General features: G+C 39.7%; 1 protein-coding gene across 2 annotated transcripts in view; it reads left to right on the top strand.

Annotated features, from left to right (window-relative positions):
* CSE1L (chromosome segregation 1 like) overlaps nucleotides 1-22,950 on the top strand; it is a 42,238-nt gene extending 19,288 nt beyond the window's left edge. For both annotated transcript variants that reach the window (XM_075901235.2, XM_014578146.4), the window contains exons 8-25: nucleotides 103-195; nucleotides 3,385-3,552; nucleotides 3,632-3,761; nucleotides 4,479-4,544; nucleotides 5,881-6,083; nucleotides 7,248-7,332; nucleotides 8,019-8,080; nucleotides 9,424-9,560; nucleotides 9,690-9,793; nucleotides 12,556-12,653; nucleotides 13,403-13,553; nucleotides 14,999-15,207; nucleotides 17,431-17,528; nucleotides 17,722-17,807; nucleotides 18,947-19,028; nucleotides 19,911-20,057; nucleotides 20,781-21,012; nucleotides 22,417-22,950. In XM_075901235.2, coding sequence (XP_075757350.1) covers nucleotides 103-195; nucleotides 3,385-3,552; nucleotides 3,632-3,761; nucleotides 4,479-4,544; nucleotides 5,881-6,083; nucleotides 7,248-7,332; nucleotides 8,019-8,080; nucleotides 9,424-9,560; nucleotides 9,690-9,793; nucleotides 12,556-12,653; nucleotides 13,403-13,553; nucleotides 14,999-15,207; nucleotides 17,431-17,528; nucleotides 17,722-17,807; nucleotides 18,947-19,028; nucleotides 19,911-20,057; nucleotides 20,781-21,012; nucleotides 22,417-22,506 — 2,241 coding nt within the window. In that variant the 3' untranslated portion in view covers nucleotides 22,507-22,950. The remainder of the gene's footprint in view (nucleotides 1-102; nucleotides 196-3,384; nucleotides 3,553-3,631; nucleotides 3,762-4,478; nucleotides 4,545-5,880; nucleotides 6,084-7,247; nucleotides 7,333-8,018; nucleotides 8,081-9,423; nucleotides 9,561-9,689; nucleotides 9,794-12,555; nucleotides 12,654-13,402; nucleotides 13,554-14,998; nucleotides 15,208-17,430; nucleotides 17,529-17,721; nucleotides 17,808-18,946; nucleotides 19,029-19,910; nucleotides 20,058-20,780; nucleotides 21,013-22,416) is intronic.
* Nucleotides 22,951-26,029: the final 3,079 nt, after the last annotated feature.

The following is a 26,029-nucleotide window of genomic DNA, read 5'->3' as shown; positions in this document are numbered from 1 at the left end:
AAATTGTTAAAGAAAAGTGGACAAGTAGCTATAAAGCTACCAAACCAGTTTAATCATAAATGAACTTAAAATGTGCATTTTTCATACTTTTTGCCCTCACAGGATCTCCCTGAGTTTTTTGAAGATAACATGGAAACCTGGATGACAAATTTTCATAGTCTTTTAACTTTAGATAACAAACTCTTACAGACTGATGTAAGTAATTCATACAATTTTCCTCTGTTCAAATCTGTTTGCAGTGGGAAGGAGTGACTGAGAATTCAGGCCTGCTGTTATCTGAAAATCATTTCTTGTCTGTGGGTGCCATGGGAATTTGTAACAAGGAACATATCTCAAGGGAAGTAGAAAGCCCCATGATTTGACACATTTAGGCTCAGATTGTCAGAATAGTAACTCATGAAAATGCATGGATAGTTGTGTATCAGATCTGTATCTGCCATTGAACATGCACAAATGAACAGATGCTTCAGAGGTGCTGCATTTTCTGAAATTCTTTGTTTATCATGAAGAGCCACATGGCTCCAGTTCTGTTACTGGTGCTCTTGTACATTTCAAAGCAAAAGTACTGCATGGAGCCTGGGGCCATCAGGGGACTCTATCTGAGTCCCTTTCTGGCCCCAGGCTCCACACAGTGTTTCAGTCTTTGAAATATACAAGAGTCCCCATGGGGACTCTTGTGCATTTCAAAGTGGAAGCGCCCTTATCGACTAATTGAATAGTAGATGGAAACAGGGCTCGCACACCGCGTGGTTTCGCACTGTTCTGCTCTCTGCGCCGGCTCTTCCGGGTCGTAATCTACTCGCCACGGGTGAGTAGATTACATTATTTGTCAAGCCCTGGATGAAAATTCCATTGACTTCGATTAGTTGATTAATCTAATTTTAACATCCCTAAGCTAATAAACCATTGAAAATTTGTCAACTAGGGGAGGTGACTACCTTACAGGAATAACTTCATGTCTCAATCCATTGAAAGCACTGGGCATTGGCCTTTGTGTAAGTCATCTGTGGCATTGTAAATATTTTATTTTAACACTTGTTGTAGAGACTTGTCCAGTAGGATTATCTTTATATGGTTGTTCATGTATATAATTTTTAAATACAGATTGACCCTCTCTAGTCCAGCACTCTCGGGACCTGACCAGGGCTGAACCAGAGAATTTGCCAAACCATGGGAGGTCAATATTGTCTAGCAGCATTACCAACACTTCTACTATTTACTGGGCTCTTAAGACATTTGGGGTAAATTAGAGCTAAACTTTCAGCACAGAACATTAAGAGCCAGGACTGGTAGCCTTAAACAATCTTTATGGGACTGCAGGAAACTTGGCCACACCTGTGATAAGTGAACATTTGGTTAACTAAAATCATGCCAGACCATGGATGTTGCCAGACCAGAGAGTGGCGGACTAAAGAGGTTAGTTCTGTACTCCACTAGCAGTTCTCAAAGCTTGAATCCACGTTGTGTGCATTACTGATGGGGGCTGGAGGTTGGGGGGGGGAGAAGGAGATGAGCTGGGGCTGTGGGGGCTGATGACAAGGGGACCAGAAATGATCTCTGGTCTGGCAAATCCCTCATTCTGGACTGGTCAGATCCCAAGTGTGCCGGACCAGAGAGGTCCAACCTGTACTTTGATTTCTTTCTTAAAAAATGGCCATACTGGATCACACCAATAGTCCATCTAGCCTAGTACCCAGTCCCCTCCTAGTTTCTGGCAGCTGGAGGCTGAGGAACAACTGGAGCAGGGGGTTGGATTCTGACCATCTTGACTTATAGCTATTGACGGACTTATCCACTGTGTACTTACTATAATACTTTTTTGAACCCTATTATGGTTTTGGTCTTCGCAACTTCCCTGGCAATGAGTTGCACAGGTTGACTGTGTGTTATATGAAGTACTTCCTTTTATGTGTGTGAAATCTGCTGCCTATTAATTTCATTGGGTGACCCCCTACTTTGTGTATTATGTGAAGGGGTAAATACTTCCTTATTCACTTTCTCCATACCAATCATGATTTTATAGACCTCTAATTTCTCCCCTTTCTTACCTCTTTTTCGAAGATGAACAATTCTAGCCTTTGTAATCTCTCCTCATGTGGAAACTGTTCTATAACCCCAATCATTGTTTGTTGCCTTTCTCTGTGGTTTTTTCCCAATGTTAATACATCTTTTTTTATATGGAGCAACCAGAACTGCATGCAGTATTCTAGATCTAGGAGTTCCATGGATATATATAGTAACATTGTTTTGATTTTTTTTTTTTTTTAATCTGATGTATCTGTCCCTGAATAATTCTTAACATTGTTAGCTTGTTTGTATGCCCTTGCACTAGGGATATTAAATTAGATTAATTGGCTAATCGAATAGTCTATGCAAATTGCATCAACTATTCAGTTAGTCGATTAAGGGCACCTCTGCCTTTGAAGTGTAGCAACAGCCCTAGGGTTGCTTTGAAGCTACACTTCAAAGGCGAAAGTGCTGCAGGGAGCATGGGGTCAGTGGGGGACTCGAGCAGTCCCTAGCTGACTCCGGGCTCCATGCGACACTGCTGCTTGGAAACGTTGTGGGGAGCCTGGCATCTGGCTCCACATGCCACTTTGAAACGCCAGCACAACGTGGAGCCTGAGGTCAGCTGGGGACTTCCTTGGTAACCCAGGGCTCCATGTGGTGCTGCCGCTTTGAACCACCCGTCTTCTTCCCCTCTTTCCCTCCCCTCCCTCTCCCATCCTTCCCACATCCTCTTTTTCTGATAGAGCCAGCAAAGGTAGGGAAAAGCGATTAGTCGTTCACATCCCTGCTTTGCACATTGTTGATAGTTCTCAGAAAACATTTGCTCAGTGACACTAAGATCTTTCTTGAGTGGTAACAGCTGAATTAGATCCCATGTTTTCCAATGTCAGTTACTTTATTTCAGAACTGAATTTGGTCTGCCATTGTGCTGGCTAGTTTCTTGAAATCTCTCTAATTTTTCATAGACTGCTTTGGGCTTGACTATGTTGTGTAGTTTTATATTGTCTGCCAACTTTGCACCCTCACTATTCACACTCTTTTCCAGGAAAAAACTTAACAAATAGTCCTGCAGCACCTTAGACTAACAAAAATGTAGACGATATTATGAGCTTCTGTGGGCACAACCTACTTCTTCCAGATCACTTATGAGTGTGTTTAAACAGCACAGGTCCCTGTATAGATTCCTGAGGGATCCTCTTATTTACTTCTCTCCATTGTGAGAACTGACCACTTATTCTTGTATTTCCATAGAACTGTAAAACACCTATACAACAGCACTTTAAAAAATACTTCCTTTTTTTTTTTTTTTGGAAGCTGATTGTTCACTAATGTTGAAATTAGCATGTTTGAGTTTTTAGTTTTGTTTTATATGAGGATGAAGAGGAAGCTGGATTATTGGAGCTGTTGAAATCCCAAATTTGTGATAATGCTGCTTTGTATGCTCAAAAATATGATGAAGAATTCCAGCCTTACCTGCCTCGTTTTGTCACAGCGATCTGGAATTTGTTGGTTACAACAGGCCAGGAAGTTAAATATGACTTGGTAAGTTATTATATATTTCCATCCAGTTTTAAAATTAACTGTTCAGTTGTGCTAAAAATGGGTCTGTTTTATATTCTAGTTGGTAAGCAATGCAATCCAGTTTTTGGCCTCAGTTTGTGAGAGACCACATTATAAACATCTGTTTGAAGATCAGAACACCTTGACAAGCATCTGTGAAAAAGTGATTGTTCCAAACATGGAATTTAGAGGTAAATAATTTTGTAATGCATATTAGTAGCACTTATGACCAGTAGAGGATAACTTTGAATATAGTGATGGTTTTGTTATCTGTTTAGTAATGTGAGGGCTTAATGGTTGGGTCCAATGCACCCTTGCACAAGAGTCAAATCAAGTTTCTCTAATAGTATGTCTGTTGAGTTGCTGTGGAAATGATCATGTATGAAAATGTCAATTTGGGAAGGAATGATAACAGTCCTCTTCGAAATTTTAAAGTTATGGGAGTAAACACCCAGAATAATTCAGCAGTTTAACCAGGAGATGCTTTTGTGGTTCTTCTCCCTGGCTCATCTGACTCACTTTGATCCTAGTGCTTGCTGAAAATTTATTTCAGCAATTGGAACTCTTTCCTCTCCTCCCCCTCCATTTTTTTAAGTGCATGAGTTTGAAAGCCTCTTGGTTCAAATACATATATTGAAATGTGCCCCATCTTTTTTACATCCAACACACAGCAGCTCATGAGCATGAAAGAAAAGGAGTTTCATTTGTCTGTTGAAGCACATACATGCAACTTGTGATGCATCAAGCCCAATATGCTGTATAATAGCTGGCAAGATTTCTTAATCCCATTAATTTCTCACTCTTAATTTATGTCAACATCTGAGCTTTATCTCAATTTTTTGACATTAACCAACCAAACAAGTGAGTTCTCATTAGTGAATTTCATTAATGATCTATTTTCTCTGCAGCTGCTGATGAAGAAGCTTTTGAAGATAATTCTGAAGAATATATAAGAAGGGATTTGGAAGGATCTGGTAATGCACTGATATGCTGGAATATTTTACATTTTTAAACATAATACCAAAGAAGTGAAGCAGTCTAGTGAAGCTTAAAGATCTTTATTTCTACACTTGGAAAGCTCTTTCTAAAATCAATTATCAGAGTCTTTATCCAAATCCAGAGAAAGATGCCTGGCCAAAGAAAAAGAAGTTTTTTGTTTTTCTTAGACTACTAGGAAAGAGAGAGACAGCAGATTTTTGAATACTGCTTTTACCTGGAATTAGCCATGCTTCAGATGTACCACAATAATATCTAGTACCTAGCTCATATGTAGTACTTTCCATCCATTAATTTAAAAAATGTTTTACAAATAAAGTCAATGGCCTAGAGGTGAAATGTTTTGCCTAAGGTCACCTTAGAGGTCCATGGCAGAGCTAGAAATAGAGCCCAGGTCTTCTGAGCTCTTATCTTCTAAGCAATGTTGCCTCCCCTATTGGCATTTATTCATAATGATTCTAAAGTCTTATGACCAGGCCCACTGACAGAGGCAAAGGGTGCAGTTGCCCCAGGGCCCAGCAATTTATTTTCTTAAAAAAAAAAAAAAAAAAAAAAAAAGACTGGGTCTCTCAGCTGCTGCAGCCCCAGGTGGTGTACACTGGGCAGAGCTGAAGTGCTGGCTGGGAGAGGCTATTTCCCAGACCTGTCCTTTCTATCCAAGGTCCTGTCTCTTCCAGGAGCCCAGAGACAGCCCCCACATCTGCCTTGTCTAGAGCCCGGCGAAGTCTGTCGGAGCCCTGTCTATGACATAACTTACAGTGGTGGAATAGCTGTGTCGGACCCAGACCACTAGTGAGATTTCTTAAGAGTTACAATATCACTGTAATAGAATTTAAGCAATTGGTTACATCTTATATAAACTTTGAGGCTACTTGGGACACTAGGAAAACAGCTTGTTGCATCTGAATCTGATTCTTACTTCCCTCATCTTACTTAAATAATTGTGAAAAGTAGGTTGTTACTTGGTATTAATGTTATCCAGTTGGAAACCTTACATTTGTAATCCATTTTTAAAAGCTTCTTCCGTCTCTTAGGTTTATCTAGCATAAACTCTAGTGTACCTATTTCGTCTTCAGAAACAAAAAGAAAATTTTACAAAATTGTCCCGCAAATTTACTAGGACAGTTACTTTTTTGTAAGAGTGAAAGAGAAGATTATGATAAAAAAGAAAACTCCTTGCATGCCTGTCAAATTTTTTCCTTAGGTAGTAAAATCTGGAGTGTATTCTATCACCAGCATTATATATATTTGCCTATATCCTAGAACATTGTCTAACACACACTATCCAAATAATCTTACTTCTTTTTTATACAGATATTGATACCAGACGCAGAGCAGCTTGTGATCTAGTACGAGGCTTATGCAAGTTTTTTGAAGGACCCGTAACAGGGATCTTCTCTGGCTATGTTAATTCCATGCTGCAAGAATATGCAAAGAATCCATCTGTCAACTGGAAGCATAAAGATGCAGCCATTTACCTTGTAACATCTTTGGCATCCAAAGCTCAGACACAGAAGGTACTTGTACATGTTTTTCATGTTAAACCTGTATGTATCCATACATGCATCATAGGATTTTTAGGCCAGAGGTGACCACTAGATTCTGATCCCTTTCTTATCATAGGCTACTACCACTACTGGCATTTGCATACTAAACCAAAGCACCAAAATTAGATCCAAGTATTACAGCCCACAGGAGACTAAACTAGTATGTATCACGGGTTAAGTGTGTTGCATACTATATACTGGCAATACATTCGTTGAAGGGAATGGTATCACATCAATTTAAAACTAATTATCAAAATTTGGCCCACAGTATATGCATTAGAATGGCCTTATGAGAAATGAATAAAATTGTCTGGAATCAAGCTTGTGAAAAATGTTATGGAAGCTTCCTGTTGCTGTGCTGCCAAAGAATCCCAATTCTGCCCTGTACTTCTCTCGCTTTCCAGTTGTGAACAGTTGAAGAGCAGTGCTCAATTATGATGCACTATGTGGTTGTGTTACAAGTTTTGCAAGGATTACAAAACTGCCATGAAACACATCACCACATGATTTAAGAGAAATTTGATTTCACCTCTATATAAGGACAACTAGGACATTAATCTACAGTGGCTTCCATCTTACCTCTCCTACCTCATATCGTGGTTAACACTTTAAAATTTCTGTTACCTGACACACTGAGTTGGTGTATATATTAACCAATCCACACATCCCTTCCGTTCAGTTTCTGGGAAGACTGAGGCAGTGGGTTGAATTGACTTTCCCAAACCTAGAGAAGGAGTCATTGTCAAAGCCAGACTTAGAAATTAGAAGTTCTTAGAACATAAGAACAGCCATACTGGGTCAGACCAAAGGTCCATCTTGTCCAGTATCCTCTCTTCCAACAGTGGCCAATGCCAGATGCCCCAGAGGCAGTGAACAAAACAGGTAATCATCAATTGATCCCTCTCCTGTCATTCATTTCCAGTCTCTGTCAGACAGAGGCTGGAGACACCATTCCTACCCATCCTGACTATTAGCCATTGATGAACCTAACCTCCATGAATTTGTCTAGTTCTTTTTTGAATTAGTTAATTCGAAATAAGTTAATTCGATATAGCGCTGTAGTGTAGACATACCCTTAGAAAAATAGATGAGAGTTGGTCTCTCTAAACATTTATCTGGTTTTCTTTTCTCTAGCACGGAATAACGCAAGCCAACGAACTTGTAAATCTGACAGAATTCTTTGTGAATCACATTCAACCTGACTTAAAGTCTGCTAATGGTAAGCTCGGGGTTATGTATGCCATAATGTTGCTTGCGTAGCATATCTAAAACCTCTTTGGTCATTGACTTTTATTGATGCACAACGTTTTCAGAGTAAAAATGCTGATGATTTTCCTGCAGGGTATACTCATCCATTTTTTGAGTAAGATAGTGAAGTCTAAAGTTTGGTTATTGGAGAGTGAATGTTTTGTATTATGCTGCAGCCGCTCATTCTATAGAAGTATTTGGTGAGGATGAGAGTGAGAGGTTTTTTTTATTCGTAAGCCAAGCCGTTTGCTCCATAATAGAATGCTGTCTTCAGCATAGAAATTAGAGGTCAACTATTCGTGCACAAACTGTCTTTTTTTTATAAGTACTTCTTTAAACTGTCATGAGCTTACCATGATCTATTCTGTGGCTTACCATACATACAGTGGTTAGTGCTATGTCGTATTGTTGTATATCAGGGCTATGAATAGCTTACCAGACAGAAGTAAGTATGTTCTTATAAGACATAATGTTCTTATAACTGCTACATGCTGTGGAAGTACTCCTACAGCAATGTGTCAACTATAAATTTGAAAAGGTATTATATAGCTAACTTATGAAGAATCATTTAAGACACTGTCAACTCTGTATATAATTTTATGTTAAAATCTATACATAATAATCCAAAAGCTCACTAGCCATTCCCTTCATTTGTAGTGAATGAATTTCCTGTGCTTAAAGCTGATGGTATCAAGTATATCATGATTTTCAGGAACCAAGTAAGTTGCTCTCTTAATCTTACATTCCTACAGTTTGAACCTCTCTAGTCCAGCACCCACTGGACCTGAACAGTGCCAAACCAGAGAATTTGCCAAACCACAGGAGGTCAGTGTTTTTCTGGCAGCATTACCAACACTTCCACACTTACGGGGCTCTTGGAGGGCAAATTAGAGCCAAATAACAGCACAACACAGAGAGCCAAGACTGATGGCTATAAACAAACTTTATGGAACTGTGGGAAATTTGGCCACACCCATGGTAAATGGACACCACAGATGTTGCTGGACCAGTAAGTGCCGGACTAGAGAGGTTCAACCTGTAATGTCATTTAGCTTGCTGTCATTTTATACTTACTAAGACTAAAGAAAACATTTTTACATATCATATAATACATTACTTCAATAGATATTCAATACCATATGTTTCATGATAAATTAAGTCTGAAGGTGAATATTAGTGTCATAAACATGTTAATAATCAGTTACAGTTGGAACATGACTGTATTTTGGGGCCCAATCCTGCTCCCATTAATCAAATCAGAGGACAAGATACTCCTACCTTTAGTCATGTTGAGTAGTACCTTATTCCACAAACATTCCTGATCAAATTAATATCACTGTTCATGAAGAGCTACTGGTCACTCTATTAATGGGGGAGAAAAGTATTTAAAGTAAATCAAATACACTTGAACCTGTTTAATCTGGTAACCCCGGAAAACAGGATATGCCAGATTAAAGAATTTGCCAGGTTAGAGAGGGCGCTAGGGAGTCTGAGTGTGAGGGAGATGGAGGTAGAGCACTTACCTGTGCCCTGCTTTTGGGAGCGCACATGGTTCCATGCCCCCCACCACTCTGGGGAACATGGGGAAAAGCCTCAGGGGTTGTGTGTTGCTGCACTGCACCATTCTCCCAGCTCGGGGCGGGAGGAAGAACAACAGTGTGAGAACTGCTTCCTTCTCCACCTCCTAGGACCCTTTCCACCACATGTTTAGGAACACCCGGAAGTACAGAGGTTCAGATGTAATACTAGAGCAGTCTATTAAAATGGTCACCATACACAGTTATTGTGCATCTTAGAGATTCTTTGAATAATAAACTCTGAAGAAAATCATTATATTGATATGGAACAATACATAGGTGATGACAGAAACAAGGCAGTAGCCCGTAGATATCAGTGTGATGTTAGTTACTGTAATAATATGTTAGAGCTGCCTTCTAGTCCCATGAAGAACTTGCCTTATTCCAGTTAAACAGGTTCTAGGGTGAATGTTTTCTCAAAATAGAGATGTCTGATTCTAAATTGTCCATTTCAATATTCTATAAATGTCACTCTGTTTTTGTAGGTACCTAAAGAACAACTTCTGGTGTCTATTCCTCTCTTAATCAATCATCTTCAAGCAGAAAGTATTGTGGTTCATACTTATGCAGCCCATGCTCTTGAGAGGTTGTTTACCATGAGAGGGACTAACAATACTACCCTGTAAGTTTGGGGGGTTTATAATCATTTTAGGGGATTTTTTTTCTCTTTATGTCTGCGTATCATAAGTTGCTTAGAAATTGTGTTTTGAATAAAAAATTGAATGTTGCAAAACTGTGTTTTTATCTACAGCATTACAGCTGCAGAAATGGCACCATTTGTAGAAGTGTTGCTAACAAACCTTTTTAAAGCACTGACATTTCCTGGCTCATCTGAAAATGAGTATATTATGAAAGGTAAGAAACTCCTTACCTTGCACTGAGAAACTGACTTTACTCCTTATGTGCCTTTGAAATACCTGATTTATGTATTTTTTTATTCTAAAGTAGATAAAGTTGCCATGGCCCAAATGTGGAACCCAAGAGAAAAATCGTATCTCTTGCAGCCTTATATGTGACAAAGATAAAGAAAGGTGTCAGATGAGGGATATAGTTCATTCTTAAGACTATAAGGGGGATATATTAACTGCAAGCTTCAAATTTACTATAGGTTGAACCTTCCTAGTCTGGCCCTCTTTGGTCTGGCAACATCTGCGGTCCACTTGATTTCAGTTAGCTTGACGTCCACTTACCATGGGTGTGGCCAAGTTTCCTGTGGTCCCATAAAGTTTGTCTACAGCCACCAGCCCTGGCTCTCCGTGTTCTGTGCTGTTAGTTAGCTCTAATTTACCCCTAGGAGCCCAGTAAGTATTGGAAGTATTAGAAATGATGCTAGACAACATTGACCCCTCGTAGTTCGGCAAGTTCTCTGGTTTGGCATCGGTGAGGTCCCAATGATGTCAGACTAAAGAGATTCAACTTGTACTGTCTTACAGCTCAGTGGTTCCCAACCTTTTTTATACTGCAGACCAACAAACCCATTCACAAACTTTTGGCAGACGGGTAACATTATATATGCATATTTATTATGTTAGTTAATGTTAAGAGGTCCCTTCTTATTTTACATCGCATCAGTACACACACAATACATGTTGTAACGAATCAGAGATTCCAGATATCTACTACACTACCAAAATTCTATTAAAAGAATCCTTTCCTTTCTTATATTGAGCCATTAACACCTATGTAAACTTCATTTGGCATGTAATCATGCAAATATCATGAGCTAGGCCTTTTGTTTTGCCTGTAGCCCAGAGGGAAACAAGTTAGACACCCCAAACTTCCCCTTGTCCCCACCTCACTGCACTAGTCCCCATGCTTGGAGAGAAGGAGATGCACATAGCAAGGTCCCCCCAGCTTGCATGCCCAACACATGAACTGGGTAGAGTGGCTCCAGCCTACCTGGTGCCCCTAGAGAAGGCAGGAACAACTTCAGCATGAGAAGTCAGGATGCTCCCACCCGCCTCCAGGACCAAGGGGCAGGTGGAAAGGTCTCACATCTCCGCAAGGGGCCTTTGTCAGCAGCCAGGGCCCCTGCTGGTCCTTCCACAGCTCACTGTCAACAGTTGGGTCCATCCAACTCTGGAAGCGTTGCTGCTCTGCCTCGGGGGAGAGGAGCTGGAGTAAACAAAACTCAGCTGCAGGGATAGAGCTGTGGCAGCTAGTGGTTTGCAGGGCAGGTGAGGCGCTGCGAGCCAGCCTCCTGCTTGCTTCACCTAGCATCCCCAGTCCCCCGATGAGCTGGGCAAAGGGAGGAAGGTGGCCAAGGGCCTGGCACCTCCATCAGGCTGTGGGTGAGTCCAGCACAAGGGACCATGGGGGGGGCGAGGTACATGCACGCACTTGCGCACACACCGCATACGGGCCTAAGGGATAGGCGTGGCTTGAGAACCACTGTTGTGGCTGATGCACTGAACTAAGATTGAGAAGATCTGGTTTAATTCTTGACTCTGCCATAGATTTCTATTGAGCAAATCCTATAATCTCTGCATCCATCTGTAAAATGGGAATAATGATCCTTTGACCCAGTCTTGGTCTTGAATATAGATTGTAAATGAGGGATGGGCAATAATTTTTGATAGGTGGGGCCACTCCAGGATTTTGGTAAGTAGTCAAGGGCCGCACTTTTCTATGAAAGGGGTGCAGGTTATGGGATGGAGGTTGGGTGCAGAAGGGAGCTTAGAGTAGGGGAATGAGATGCAGGAGAGGGTGTGGGGTCTGAAAAGAAGTTTAATTGAAGGAGGGGGTTGTGACTTGGGGCAGGGATTCAGGAGCAGGGTCCAGGAAGGGGTATGGGTGAAGGAGAAGATTCCAGCCTGGGGGAGGGATATAGGAGGAGGTGCAAAATCTGGGAGGGAGTTGGGATGCGGGCGGTGGTGGGGTGCCAGAGGCAGGCTCTGGCCAGGATGCACTTAGCTAAGCAGCTCCCGGCCAGTGGGGCACTGACTGGCTTCCCTGCCTGCCATCAGTCCCCAGACAGCTCGAAAGCTTTGTCTACAGTAACTGCTGGTTTTGCCAGCCTTGGATATGCAAATGAGGCACATTAGCATATTGCCATGCCTCATTTGCATAATTTATGCACACTGTTTTTTCACAACGTGCTTTTGTGCAAAAAACTCATCACACTACCTTTCCCCCTGCAAAAATGGTGCATAAATTATGCAAATGTAGCATGGTAATATGCTAATCCGTACCTCATTTGCATACTCACTGCTGGCAAAACTGTCAGTGTAAACATAGCCACAGTGGCTGACTGTTCCATGTGGCTCTGTGCTGCAGGGAGGTGAGGGAGGAGAGCTGCACACACAGCCTTCCCACACACCCACTGGGCTCAGCACAGAGCAGCTAGATGTGTTGAGCAACATGGAGCTGCTCCGTGCTGCAGGAGCAGGCCATGGGCTGGAGTGGCTTGAGGGGCCAGATCTTACCTGCCTCTGCTTGTCTTAAGACAAGGTCTTTCTCTTACTAAGTGTAAATACAGTAGCTAACACAATGGTCTCTGATTTTAGCTGGGTCCTCTAGGCTCAACTATAATACAAATAAAATCAAGGATTTATACATGTAAGTGAAAAGTTGGTGCATCTTCATGCATGTAAAATTCTCTCTCAATTTATTTACAGCTATCATGAGAAGTTTTTCTCTGCTACAGGATGCTATTATCCCATACATCCCTTCTCTCATCACTCAGCTTACTCAGAAACTACTGGCTGTTAGTAAGGTAAATAGAAGACTATCTGAGCAGAATGTTCACTTCACTGTTAGCTAATTTTACTCCTTTTTAAAGCAGAAATTGTTTTTTCTTTAAAAAATTATTTTTTACTAAAATCGTGGTAACATTGCCTGTTAGAGTAATGAAAACACCTTTTTTACTTCTGATAGGAACTCGTTCTTCATATCTAATTGTGAACTATTATAAGATAACACAAGCTTGTACTAAAATAATTGTTTATACAATCCTTATAGACACACTGCTGGTATGTAAATCTGGATTTGTCACATAAACAAATGAAATATGGAAGCTGTAAATGTTACACATAAAAAAAGAAATTAACTCCAGCTCTTGATGCATTTGAATTTCTTGAACTGAAAAAAATCTGTTAACGATTAAGTTGGATTTCTGTACTTGTATATAGAGAATCCTGTGAAGACTTCAGACCACCTTCAACTGCCAACGAAATCAGCCAAATATAGACTTTCTTTTAAGTTATTTAGGAATAATGGGCATTTGTATTTTTTTGTTTAGTTATGAAAACAAACTTCAAAATTGATATAAAAATATCTTGCTATTTTATCCTTCAGTGTCTATAGAATTATTGGTCTTTAGAAAAAATAGCATAAGGCTCTTACTTTTTGTTTAAAAGTAGATTGTTTGATGCTTACATTGCTTAAGTTACGTTGTATTAAATAAGTGACTTCTCAAAGTCGGAGTTGATTTTTTTTTTTTTATTATTCATAACTTGTTTTTAGAACCCAAGCAAACCTCACTTTAACCATTACATGTTTGAATCAATATGCTTGTCGATAAGGATAACTTGCAAAGCAAACCCTGCTGCTGTTGGAAGCTTTGAAGAGGCTTTGTTTATGGTGTTTACCGAGATACTACAGAATGATGTGCAAGGTGACTAAAAGCAATAAGTAGTTATGTTCTCTTCCTGTGTTGTAATATATATGATTCACTGTGCAGTTACTTGCTATACATATTTGTTAATTCAGTAATTCTGAGTTATGTAATGTAGCTATAGTCCAATGAGGTTTATTTATAAAATACAGTATTCCAACAACTCCTTGTTCATGAAGGACATGCCAACTGAAAATTTAACCAATTTTTTAAAAAATGAAGTAATCTACTGCTCTTACTCCCAATGGTAAGTCAGTATTTGTAGCTTTATAACATCTATATGATCTCTAATTTTTCTCCTTTTCTGTTCTATTATAAGAATCCATAAATAGAGAAAAATTGAATTTGGCTGTACACAAATGTACTTGCAAAAGTAAACCAATAAGTAGGGCACTAACAAGGTCACGGTCCATTTTGGTCAACTTCATAGGAGTTTTAAAATCTTGAATTTCATGACTTAAGCTATTTAAATCTGAGACATCAGTGTTGTAATTGTTGGGGTCTTGACCCAAAATGGAGTTGTGGGGGGGGAGTTGCAAGGTATTGTATGTGTGGTTGCGGTACTGCTACTCTTCTGCTAGTGGCGATGCTGCCCAGGATCCCAGCAACGCATAAGTAAGGATGACATAGTATATTGCCATCCTTCCTTCTGCACTGCTACTTGGAAAGCAAGGTCCTCAGTTGGCAGTTGCCACTCTTTGGCTGCCCAGCTGTTAAGGCAGTGCAGAAGTAAGGGTGTCAATACCACGGTTCGCCTAAAAGGTTGACCCCCAGCACCTCCTTTTTGGATCAGGACTCCCAATTTGAGAAATGTTGGTCTCCCTGGTGAATCTGTAAAGTATAGGGTAAAAGCACACACAAGATCAGATTTCACTGGGGGAGATGTAAAGGTCCCTAATGCTTTTTCAAGATCATGAATTTGGTAGGGCCCTAATAAGTAAACATGGGTGCAAAAAGCTCTTTTTACTGGGTTTCAATTTTACAGGGATCCTAATGTTACTTGTAATAATAGTACAGGTTGTACCTCCCTTATCCGGGACTCTCTGGTCCAGTAACATCCATGGTCCAGCAGGACCACAGATGTTCCTGGACCACAAAGCCCAGGTATAGTGAGGTCTCACCACGGGGCAAGGGAGGAACCAGCGACTCAGCTGGGAGCCCCATTGCGGGTTGAGGAGGGCAGCATAGCAGTGAGTTTTGGCCCCAGAGGCCAGGCAGCAGTGGGGCCAGATTGGAGTACAAGCTGGGGGGCAGCATTCACCATAGGCCATGAGGGGAAAGACCTCTCTTGTTCTGGCAAATCCCCTCATTCAGGATCAGTCATATCCTGGACCAGGGAGGTTAAACCTGTAGGTTTAATACAAAAGCATTTTTATCTGAATTATTTTAATTGATAATGCTCTTTTAACCGTATGCAAATGTCATTTTCTACTCCCTCATTACAGAGTTTATTCCATACGTATTTCAAGTCATGTCTCTGCTATTGGAAATGCATAAAAATGACATCCCATCATCCTACATGGCATTGTTTCCTCATCTCCTCCAGCCAATACTGTGGGAAAGAACAGGAAATATTCCTCCTTTGGTGAGACTCCTCCAGGCATACTTAGAGAAGGGTGCTAATACAATAGCAAGTGCTGCTGCTGACAAAATTGTAAGTTGGGGTAATTTGATTACAACATTCATGTCTGAACTCAGTATATTATTTAAGATAAGTGAGATAATGACGCTTTCCAAAACTTAACAAAATTCAGTAGATAGCGAGATTAATGCAGAGTTTTTACTCAGACTCTGTAAACTCAAACTTATTGTATAGTAAACCGTAGAGTAATGCACACAATTCAATATATACCTCAGATCATCTTCGTTCTGCTTTTCTTTATATATGGCAACTACTTCTTCACACAGCTAGCCGATGTAGTTGCAGAATTCCTGTGCTCAGTTCCTGCTGCTCTTAGTATGCAAATAGGTTTCCCTAGTTCTTCTACTGAAATAGGAGAATCTAGTACCTCTCATTTGTGCTCTGGAACCTAGAAGGACAAAGATTTCTCCCAGAAAGAGCATTGGAATAGTGAGGAACAGCGTTACCTCTAACATTTTCTAGCCTTGGGCGGATTGAAATTTCTTATGTGCAACATCAGTATTGAGATAGTGTGTGGATGTGCACCACCAATACAAAAAAACCTCCATATATACAAAAAATAACAGTCCATTTGTGTGGAAGAAAATATATTAAAACAAGAGATATTTAACAAGGAGCAATGCTTACAATATTTAATATGAAATCAAATGTTAAAAAAAAATTACACTTGGAGCACATATCACTTTTTTTCTAACAACTCAAGCTACTAAACACACCAAAATGCATTGTATCCACACATAGCTCAGCTTTAGGATGCTAAACAAATCTGAGTTACCTAGAAATAGTATTTGCCAGGAGAGCATGACTAATACAATATTCACTAACACTGGGAAGGAGAGTAAAAGTCATTCACTGAGGCTTATACAGTTTCTCTGGGGAATGTTTAGGATCCGTGATGTAAAAACAGACAAAGGTTCTCCTGGTTTGAAACTTTCACCTTTTGTGTGTCACCAACTCAAAGAGTAGACTCCCCCAGAACAAATAAACACATGGCTTTAGGGTTTATAGACAGATACGTGTTTCAAAGAGCTTGCAAATAAGGTTTCATCCTACAAAACAACAAACATTACGCTTAGTGCTTGCTATGTCTGATTCATAAGAGCCAGAAAAAATAGCACAGATTTACCACATAGCAAAGATCTGGCCTTAATGCAATACAATATACCATGTATAAATTAGTAACACAGAATTTTAAAAAAATCATTAAGATCAGAGTTTTAGATATCCATAACACTCAAAAAAACCTCTGTTAAAAGAATCTTTTTCTTTCTTGCCTTAAGCCATTAACACCTATGTAAACTTTGTTGGAAAGGTAATCATGCAAATGTCCTGGCACACATGCCCCCTCAATGTAACCTGCTTTCCCCTCCAACCCAGACAGAGAGGACTGTAGCAAGTGAGTCAGGAGGATACCCCAAACAAACTGCCCCCTGCCTCCACCTCACTGCAGCGATGCCAGCACCCACTCATCCCCTCTTTCTCCCACCTATCCCATGCAGTCAGTCTCTTACCTCCTTCCCAGCCCAGGAGGCTTGAGGAGACTGCTGGGTTTTCTGCTTCTCTCTCCTCACACCCAGGACTCTCCAAACTCCCCTCCCCCAAGCCAGTGAATTATCTCCCCTCCACTCCTTCCCGCAGCCACTTGTTCCTTCTTTATCTTGCTTATCTACTCTGGGAGCTCCTCAGTTCAAGCAGGCTGCTAGCTTCATTTAGCAGCTGCTGCATAGAGACACCCTGCCCCCTCTTCTTCCCACCAGTCATCTGAGCCTCCTGCCTGTGTAGAAGCTATGAATCTTTGAGACGGGCTCAGAAAATAGCTGCGCAGGCACACAACTTACAGGGAACTTAGGTGAGGAACAAATATGTGCTTCATGCTTCGCCTGTAACTTCCAGCAGTAGAGCTGTATGTCCTGCCATCCACCACCCAGTCTCAATGTCAGGCCTGAGTAAATACTGACAGCTGTTTCTGAATTAGCTTTGGCATTCAAGTAGTTTTCAAAGTTAGTCCTAACTCTTGGAAATAAGTGTACATACATATTATTTTACTAAATATTTTGTCCCTAACTGTAAAAATGAAATTATTTTTTAGATTTATTAGATTCTCCTTGATACTCTTTTTTTTTTTTTTTTTTTTTTTTTAATTAGGAAAACAGGTGCATGACTTTTTCTAGTTCTGATCATACCTGCTAGGGGTCACATCAAGAAAAATGCTTTATTTTATTTGTTTGCTTACAGCCTGGATTATTAGGTGTATTCCAGAAGCTGATTGCCTCTAAAGCTAATGACCATCAAGGATTCTATCTTCTCAACAGTATTATAGAGCATATGCCTCCGTAAGTATAACAATACGTGAACTAGATTCAAATTTAATGACTGAGGACCAAACATGTTTATATACTTTGAAAGATATCATTGCTAAATTCAGTCAAATGTCAGAATTTCAAGTAAAACTTTCTTATGCATTTTTATATAAAACTACATTAGTAATATGCTGTTGTAATTTGAATAATTGTTTTATGTTTCTAGAGAATCAGTTGACCAGTACAGGAAGCAAATCTTCATTCTACTTTTCCAAAGACTTCAAAATTCCAAAACAACAAAGTTTATCAAAAGTAAGTTCTGTGCCATATATGAATTCTGATACACAGAAAGCCCCATAACTTAGAATACAAAAATGACTAGATGATCTTACCTTGGGAAAGAATCCTAGTGACCAAAAGGGATGACTGCTAGCAGGTCTTTTGCATCTCTGACTTCTGTGATTTATACCAATTTATTTTCATTAGCAAACAAAAACTGCATCTTGAAGCAGTTAAGCTTGAAGCAGGACATACCACATCTATCCTAAACCTAAAAATAATGGAAATAAGTTAAAAGGAAAGACTTCTGCATTCTTTTCCATCTTCATGTTGCTGAAATCACTACCGTGATTTTAAACACTCCGTAAGACTTTAATTTTAATCTCTAGTTGATACCGAAAGGCAATATATACCCCGGCTTCATTACAGAACCTTAACAGAGACCTGATGTGCATATATATTCGCTAAATCAACAGATCAGCACATCGGACTCTCATATTTCATGCATTTGGGAAGATATTCTGCTGTTAGTCAGCTTTAGTCATTGATAAGGTTTTGCATTACAGAAGCAAAATGTGTGGCAAATGATTAAAATTTGAAGTGTGCTTTGGTGATTTACATCATAATTTACAGATGCTAGTCACTACAAAATGTAAATCAATATTTATTGGCCTACCATATGAGTCTTATAGTTAAATGAGTGTCTTTAACTGGCAGGTATGAGAAAATGATTATTATAACAGCCTACGTCAAACTGAAATTAAGTGATTCTCCTAACAGCTACATAGAAAAGAGTTGTAGACAGTTGTAATGTTCCAATTTCTGTAATTTAGTTTATTTAATTATGGCCAGTGCTTTAACACATTGTATGAGAAAATCAAACTTTAATTTATTTTTAGATGTCTAAAATTGTACCCTGTGCATAACGTTTCAAAAAAAATGGTGATAACTGGAATTAATCTAGTTCCCATAACTAAAACATTTATATTCTTTTGATCACCATTTCTCTTATTAAAAATGCCTCTTTTTGAGATGTGATGTTTTATGCCAGTCTGCATAGTAATGGTACAGTCTGCTACTCATTCTAAAGCTTGTGCAGAGAAGTCTCATATATATACTATTGTATAAATATTCTTTAGAGGGTTTTTAACCTGACCCTTTTCTTTCATTAGGTTTCCTAGTCTTCATTAATTTGTACTGTGTTAAATATGGGGCACTAGCACTTCAAGAAATATTTGACAGCATACAGCCAAAGTTAGTATTTCTTATTTAATACTTCTATATAGTTATTACTTTTATGTGGGAAGTTGTTGGTCTGCTGTTTAAAAATCAGAAAACAAGTACTTGTCCCTTCAACTAAGTAGTCATTTTATTCCCCCACTATTCTGGAAGAGTGCTTATCCTCTGAGATTTCTGCCATCGTTTCAAAGGTTCCATGTAGAACTAATACTTTCTTCTATTGAGACTAGTTGATTGTGGTTACTTCCTGAATCATTTGGATTGTCCAAGTATCTGCCAAAGAGTATCACCAGAAAGGGGACAAGAGGTATTCCCAGTTTCAGCTCCATCCATGGGAAGTGTGTGCTGCCTACACAGACTTTTTAGCTTGGTTCCTCCGTGAGAATGCTCTGTCATGCTAGATTCATCATTTTTGTATGGTTCTCTGATGCCTCTTGTTGCTATATTTGTTCTCTCTACATCTGGGTGGGTTTTATAGCCTCTCCAGCAGCCCAGTCAGCACAGAGTCCTTACCACGTGGCATCCTCAGCGTTATAGAGGTAGTATTGGATGTGGCCAACAGTAAATATGTTGAGAACCAGTCTAGACTGTCTTTTATTCCGAGGATGTCAAACCAACTTTTCCATGCAATTTCTGTGTGATCATTAGATCACTTCACTGATGACCTTGGGGAATTGTGAAGATTGGTTCTATTCCCATTAGGAAATTAATCTTGATTCAGTTTGAATTTTTGAGTGAATCCATTCCAAGTCACCACTATTATAGGATAACATTGCACTTTTTAAAGATCACTCCCTGAAGATTACATATACATTTTTAGTATGTCCTTATTTTGGTGAGCTTTTCCCCAGCTCATTTTTAATTACACTTATTTTTCTGTTTACAATATCACAATAGGATGTTTGGAATGGTTTTGGAGAAAATAATAATTCCTGAAATACAAAAAGTATCTGGACAGGTAGAGAAGAAAATCTGTGCTGTTGGTATTACTAAAATACTAACTGAGTGCCCTCCCATGATGGACACCGAATACACAAAATTGTGGTAAGTGCAGAACAGCTTTTGAAGGCTTGTTGGTGAAGATACTAATTGTTGCTAATGCAGTTGAACTAATCAGATGATACATTCCTTTTTAAAAAATATATGCTTTTGTGATCTTTGTGCAGAAGTCAGTATTGTTTTGAAACTAACAAATAAGACAGGTCTTCTGGGACCCTGCTTGAGAGAAATTATTTTCCTTTACTTCTGCATTACTTATGAAAATCAAGCCAGGTTTTGACTTTCTGGCCTTCAGAATGGCAGCATAGTTGAGCCTATACATAACTTTAGACTAAAATTCCTGTTTGCCATTTAGCCTCATAGAAGATCCATTGTCCAAATGGCAAGCAACCATAAGTTATATTTAAAAATGATTGGATCTCAAAGTTAGAATATTAAGAAAAAATTAAAACTCCATGAATGGAGTAATCTAAAAGAGTTGCTTTCTTTAGACATTTTAAGGGAACTTGAGACAATCAAAGATGAATACTTTCTTCATCTTTTTTTAATAAGCATATCTAAGTGGTGTCTATAAATTTTTGTGCACATTCATTATACCTTCAAATCCCATATTGGCCCAGATCAGGACATAGTCTATTAACAGTTGGCCCTTTATTAGTAATCATTGTGGGTCAGATGTATTTGAATTTTCAGTATTTTAAAATCAATTCATGCTGACATAATGTATTTATTTATATTTTGGTTTTATCCTCCTTTGTCTTGTGGTAGGACTCCTTTACTGCAGGCTCTAATTGGTCTCTTTGAACTGCCTGAAGATGATACTATCCCTGATGAAGAACACTTCATTGATATAGAAGATACCCCAGGATACCAGACTGCATTCTCTCAGCTTGCCTTTGCTGGGAAAAAAGAGCATGATCCTGTGGGTCAAATGGTGAACAATCCTAAAATCCATCTGGCACAATCTCTTCACAAATTATCTACTGCATGTCCAGGCAGGGTAGGTGACAGTTAATGTTAATCTCCATTTCTACAGAGAAAAGATACCCTTTTGATGACCAGTTTCTTATGTTCAAGTTACTTTTCTAGACAGCAAAACAGAGTGGATGTTTAGTGCTTAACTGAAATATTTTTCTATAATATATGCTTTGCTAGACTAATGATGCTGTGTCTACACTACCAGGTTATTTCGAAATAGCAACTCCCAAAATAACTATTTAACAATAAGCTTATTCCTTTTCACAAGCAGGAGTTATTTCGAATTACAGGCTTGATAGTTTGGAAGCTCACCTTATTTCAAAATAATTCCCCAGTGTAGACATGCCTTGAAGGTCCAAATCGTTCTGTTTTGATTCTGGGAAGGGTGTAAAATGTTTCTACCTCTTAGGTTAACCTATCTCCTCCCCTAGGGAACAGGGTGGATTTGGGGTGGAGGACTTGTTCTGAATTAGATTCTAATGCATTTATTAGTCTTATGGGGAAGATGGTGCCTGGACTGGTAAAACATCCAGTGCCATTGAGTTGAATTGAATGTCAAAGCTCCAAATCAATAGCTTCAGCTATGTTACTGTTGGTCATGCTGAATAGTTACATGCCTAGGCATATTTGTAGGGTGCAGTTAAAAAATACCTTAAACCATATAATGTTTTCATAACTCTTGAAGACTTCTAAGATTCTGAGGAGCAGAGAGATCAGGGGACAGCCTACTGTAATAAGACATCTGCTTTTGTACTTGGTTTGTGTTAGGATGTGAAAGATTAGTCAACTATCTGATAAGCAAAAGCTTATCAGATAGTCGATACACTAGTTGACTATTTTCTCCCCTTTTCCTCCCACTTGCTCCCTCTGTCAGAAAAGGGTAGCGGGGGGGGGGGGGGGGGGAGTGCGGTGAGGAGACTTCAGAGCAGCAGCTTTGAAATGCCACAGGGCGCTGGGGACCAGTGGGGGACTCCATCAGTGCTGGCCCAGTGCTCCCCGCATCATGTTTGCCTTTGAAGACACTTCAAAGGCAAGGCTCCCTTACAGATTAATCGAATAGTTGGTGCAAATTGCATTGACTGTTGGATTAGCTGATTAATCTAAATTTAACATCCCTAGTTTGTTTTCATTTTTCACATTCTACCCAAACTGGTAATATGACAATATAAGTGAAATTGTCCTTGTTAATTTCAATTTCAAGGTGTAGTATTGTAAAAAAATGCAGAAAATTAAGATCTCTAATACTAATTTCTGGTGCTGGCAGACACTGGCATATCTGTTGCAGAAAATGCACTGGCACTGCAAAACTGCTTGTATCAGGAATTCAGTTAGCTCCTTTCCTTATACCCTCATACTGACACAATCCTGAAATACAGTGTTGTTTAACACATACACACATTAATGCTTTTATCTTATTATGTTTAAGGTGCCATCAATGCTGAGTACTAGTCTGAATGCAGAAGCCTTGCAGTATCTCCAAGGATACCTCCAAGCCGCAAGTGTAACACTGCTCTGAATTGCATGTTTGACAAGCAGAATTGAAAGCTGTTTATTTAAAAAGAAAGTTGACGCTTTCTTTTAAGCAGAGCTCAGACAAAATGAAGTTGCTACTTCAGAATGTATCGCAGAATCCATTTTGTAAAAGATATTAAATGTTGCTTTAAGCAGAAACAGAAAATTGGGTGATTCATGTGATCGTAAATAAAGAGGCAGCTAACTTCCATTTCCAGTTTAATTTCAGAAAGAACATTAACATCAGTTTACATGGTGATTTGAGTTCTGCATCTGCAGTGTTTGGATAATACTTTGAAATGGATGGAGAGTACTGGCTATTGAAACTCACTTTCTGTCACTAAAACTCCTTTTCATTTTGATGTTGTCATTTGTATTTCTTTTGTGTCTTTCTTTAAACTATCTAAATTGTGAATAAATAAGAAACACTTGTTTAAAATGTCTAAAACGTGCACTTACTGTTGTAAATTAATCTGTAGTCATCAGAAAACAAATCTTAAAATGTAGTATAGAAAATAATAGTGGGACTTAAAAGTTTTGAGGGGTTGTTTGTTGGTTTGTTTGTATTTTGGTGTTTCTAATTCTCAGCACTTTAGCACCCTTTACAACAAAACTAAAAATGTATTTGGAGGAAAATTCAAATCCAGGTATTGCTTTTTTAATAAAAATTGAAGTAGGAAGCAGTAATGGTGCTCACAAAGCATCCCTTATTTTTGGGCAGTAAATAATAATGTAGTAAAAGCATAACAAAAACATCCTATTAAAATTTTAAATAATACTAGTAGATTCTTTTCTTTTAAATGTGTTTTTTACTGATGCATTGTACTATAATTGCCATAATATAAAACCATTCTTTTGCACTTGATTCAAGTGTTTTTTCCCATCCCTTAAAATTTATTCTGAAGAAACTGAAATTTGAGGGGGCAGGTAATTTTAGGTGCATCTCAGTCCATGCGTAACTTTGACACACATGATTGTGCATGCAAATGTACAGTTAAATGTACTGCTCATTTGTATTTTCAAATGCCCAATTTGCTATCTTAACTTGTGCAAATCAGGTCCATAGAACACTAATAGCACAGTGAGACAAATAAAACTGGCTTTGAATGAGTGGGATCAGGGAACTCCTGTAAAAAGGAACCAGAGAGAACACCCTGGAGCTTTTAACAAGGTCTTGGGGCAGAGAGTGGGAGGAAATAAAACTTTTAAGGAGAAAAAAAAAAAGTTCAGTGGCTTTTACGCTTGCTGGCAAATTAATGGAAGCAAAATTTCTCCTAAAGGGTCGACAATGGCTAGTTAAATTGCTGAAGAAATATGTAACTTTTTTTGTTTTTTAATACCTTGAATAAGATAAATCCTCATGCTTTGAGGTCATACGCCAGTCTCTGACAAGAGTTTACTTCTCTTCTGTATAGGATTAAACCTGCCTACTTCATACATTCATGTTTCTACCTCTTGAATTATCTGGTATTGGATATTGTCATAAGCATAGTTATACTGGGTCAGACCAAAGGTCCATCTTGCCCAGCAGCCTGTCTTTTGACAGTAGTCAATGCCAGATGCCTCAGAGGGAATGAACAAACAGGTAGTCATCAAATGTCACCCATTCCCAGGTTCTGGCAAACAGAGGCTAGAGACACCATCCCTGCCCATCCTGGCTAATTGCCATTGATGGACCAATCCATGAATTTATCTAGCTTTTTTCAAACCATGTTATAGTCTTGGACTTCACAACAACCTTTAGCTAGGAGTTCCACAGGTTGACTGTGCATTATATGAAGAAATATTCTTTTTGGTTGTTTTAAACCTTCTGCCTATTAATTCACTTGATGACCCCTAGTTCTTGTTTTATGAGTAATAATGCTTTCTTCTTTACTTTCTCCACACCAGTCATGAATTTATAAACCTATGCTTCCTTTTTATAGCCTGGAAATTAAATAATGGCCAGACAAAAGCCAGGTCCATTTATCATATGCACTTGCGGGTCTTTGATACATAGTGTAATCTTATATAATTATGCCACAGTGCTAATATAAGGTGAGTGAAGCATAATTTGCAAGTTGTTTTTTTTAACTTAGAGCTGGCCTGAAATTAAGCTTGCGCAGAAATTATTGCGCTTGGCCTGTACCCCCGAAGTCCTGATAAAATGGTCATGAATAGTGGTTTTCAACCTTTCCATTGCAGACCTCTAAAAAGTTTCAAATGAAGATGTGACCTCCCCTTCGGAGATCTTAGACACCCCCAGGCATCTGCAGCACACAAGTTGAAAACTGCTGCTCTGTGGCAATGACAACCTTTTGTACATCCCTTAGACATAGTCTGTGGACCCCCAGGAGTCCATGGACCACAGATTGAAAATGACTGACTGTTTGAGACAATAACCTTAAAATAACTAACTTGCGGGGTGTTTTACAAAGTAGCCAGACACGTTTCTTGCTTCAAAGATTTTTACAATCTCAGGTTACAGGAGCACCTTCTATGGCAAAATGTTTTAAACTAAGTTAACATCTTGCAAGTCATCTTTCATTATTGCAAGAAGATTATTTTTTTTATAATGTATAAAAAAAATTCTGACTTGCTCTCTTCAAACATTGCTCAACTTGTTTTTAACCTGCAAAATGGCTGCTAGAGTCTTTGGATGAGGACAACCAGGAAACAAGAATCTGTGCTTTCTCAGACCTCAGGTGAAGGCAGGCAGAATCATAAGGTTTTTTTTCTTTTGTGTATGTCAGAGCATTGACTTAACTAGGTGTTAATCTTGTCAATTGCTCAGATTTCAGTCTTGTGATATAATCCCACAGGTCCACCCTCAAACGAGATGTCCCAGAACTGACATTTGTAATGGGGAGAGAGCAGGATCTCTTTGAAAAATTCTGTACAGTAAAACTCCATTAGTCCAGCATCCAATGCTCCGGCACTCCTGATGGTCCGGCACCATCAGGAACCCGGAAGTGCTCAGGGCAGCCGGACAATTGGAGCTGCTCCATGCCCGGCTTCCCCGATTCAGACGCTGCTGAAACTGACCAGCAGCTGAATCGGGGAAGCCGGGGGCAAAGCAGCTGGGGTGCTGCCGGGTTGGACCAGTAGCGCTGCTCCTGGGGCTGCGGGACCAACCCGGCAGTACCCCAGCTGCTCTTGGGGGCGCCTGGAGCAGAGCAGCCGGAGTGCTGCCGGGTTGGTCCCACAGCGCTGAGGGGCGGCGCTACGGGACCAGCACAGCAGCACCCCAACTGCTCTGCCTCAGGTGCCCCATTCAGCCACTGCTGAAACTGACCAGCGGCTGACTCCGGGAAGCCCGGGGCAGAGCTGGAGTCAGCCGCTGGTCACTTTCAGCAGCGGCTGATTCAAGGACGCCTAGGGCAGAGCAGCTGGGGTGCTGCCGGGTTGGTCTCGCAGCGCCGAGGGCTGGTGCTACTGGATCAACCCGGCAGCACCCCAACTGCTCTGTCCTAGGCGTCCCCAAAAGCAGCTGGGGTGCTGCCGGGTTGGTCTCGCAGCACCAAGCGGCGGTGCTACTGGACCAACCC

The sequence above is a fragment of the Pelodiscus sinensis genome, chromosome 17 (genome assembly GCF_052426305.1).
Source record: "Pelodiscus sinensis isolate ZL-2025 chromosome 17, ASM5242630v1, whole genome shotgun sequence".
Lineage (NCBI taxonomy): Eukaryota > Metazoa > Chordata > Testudines > Trionychidae > Pelodiscus > Pelodiscus sinensis.
Note: the sequence above shows the minus strand (reverse complement) of the source record. Positions and strands in the feature narration are given on the sequence as shown.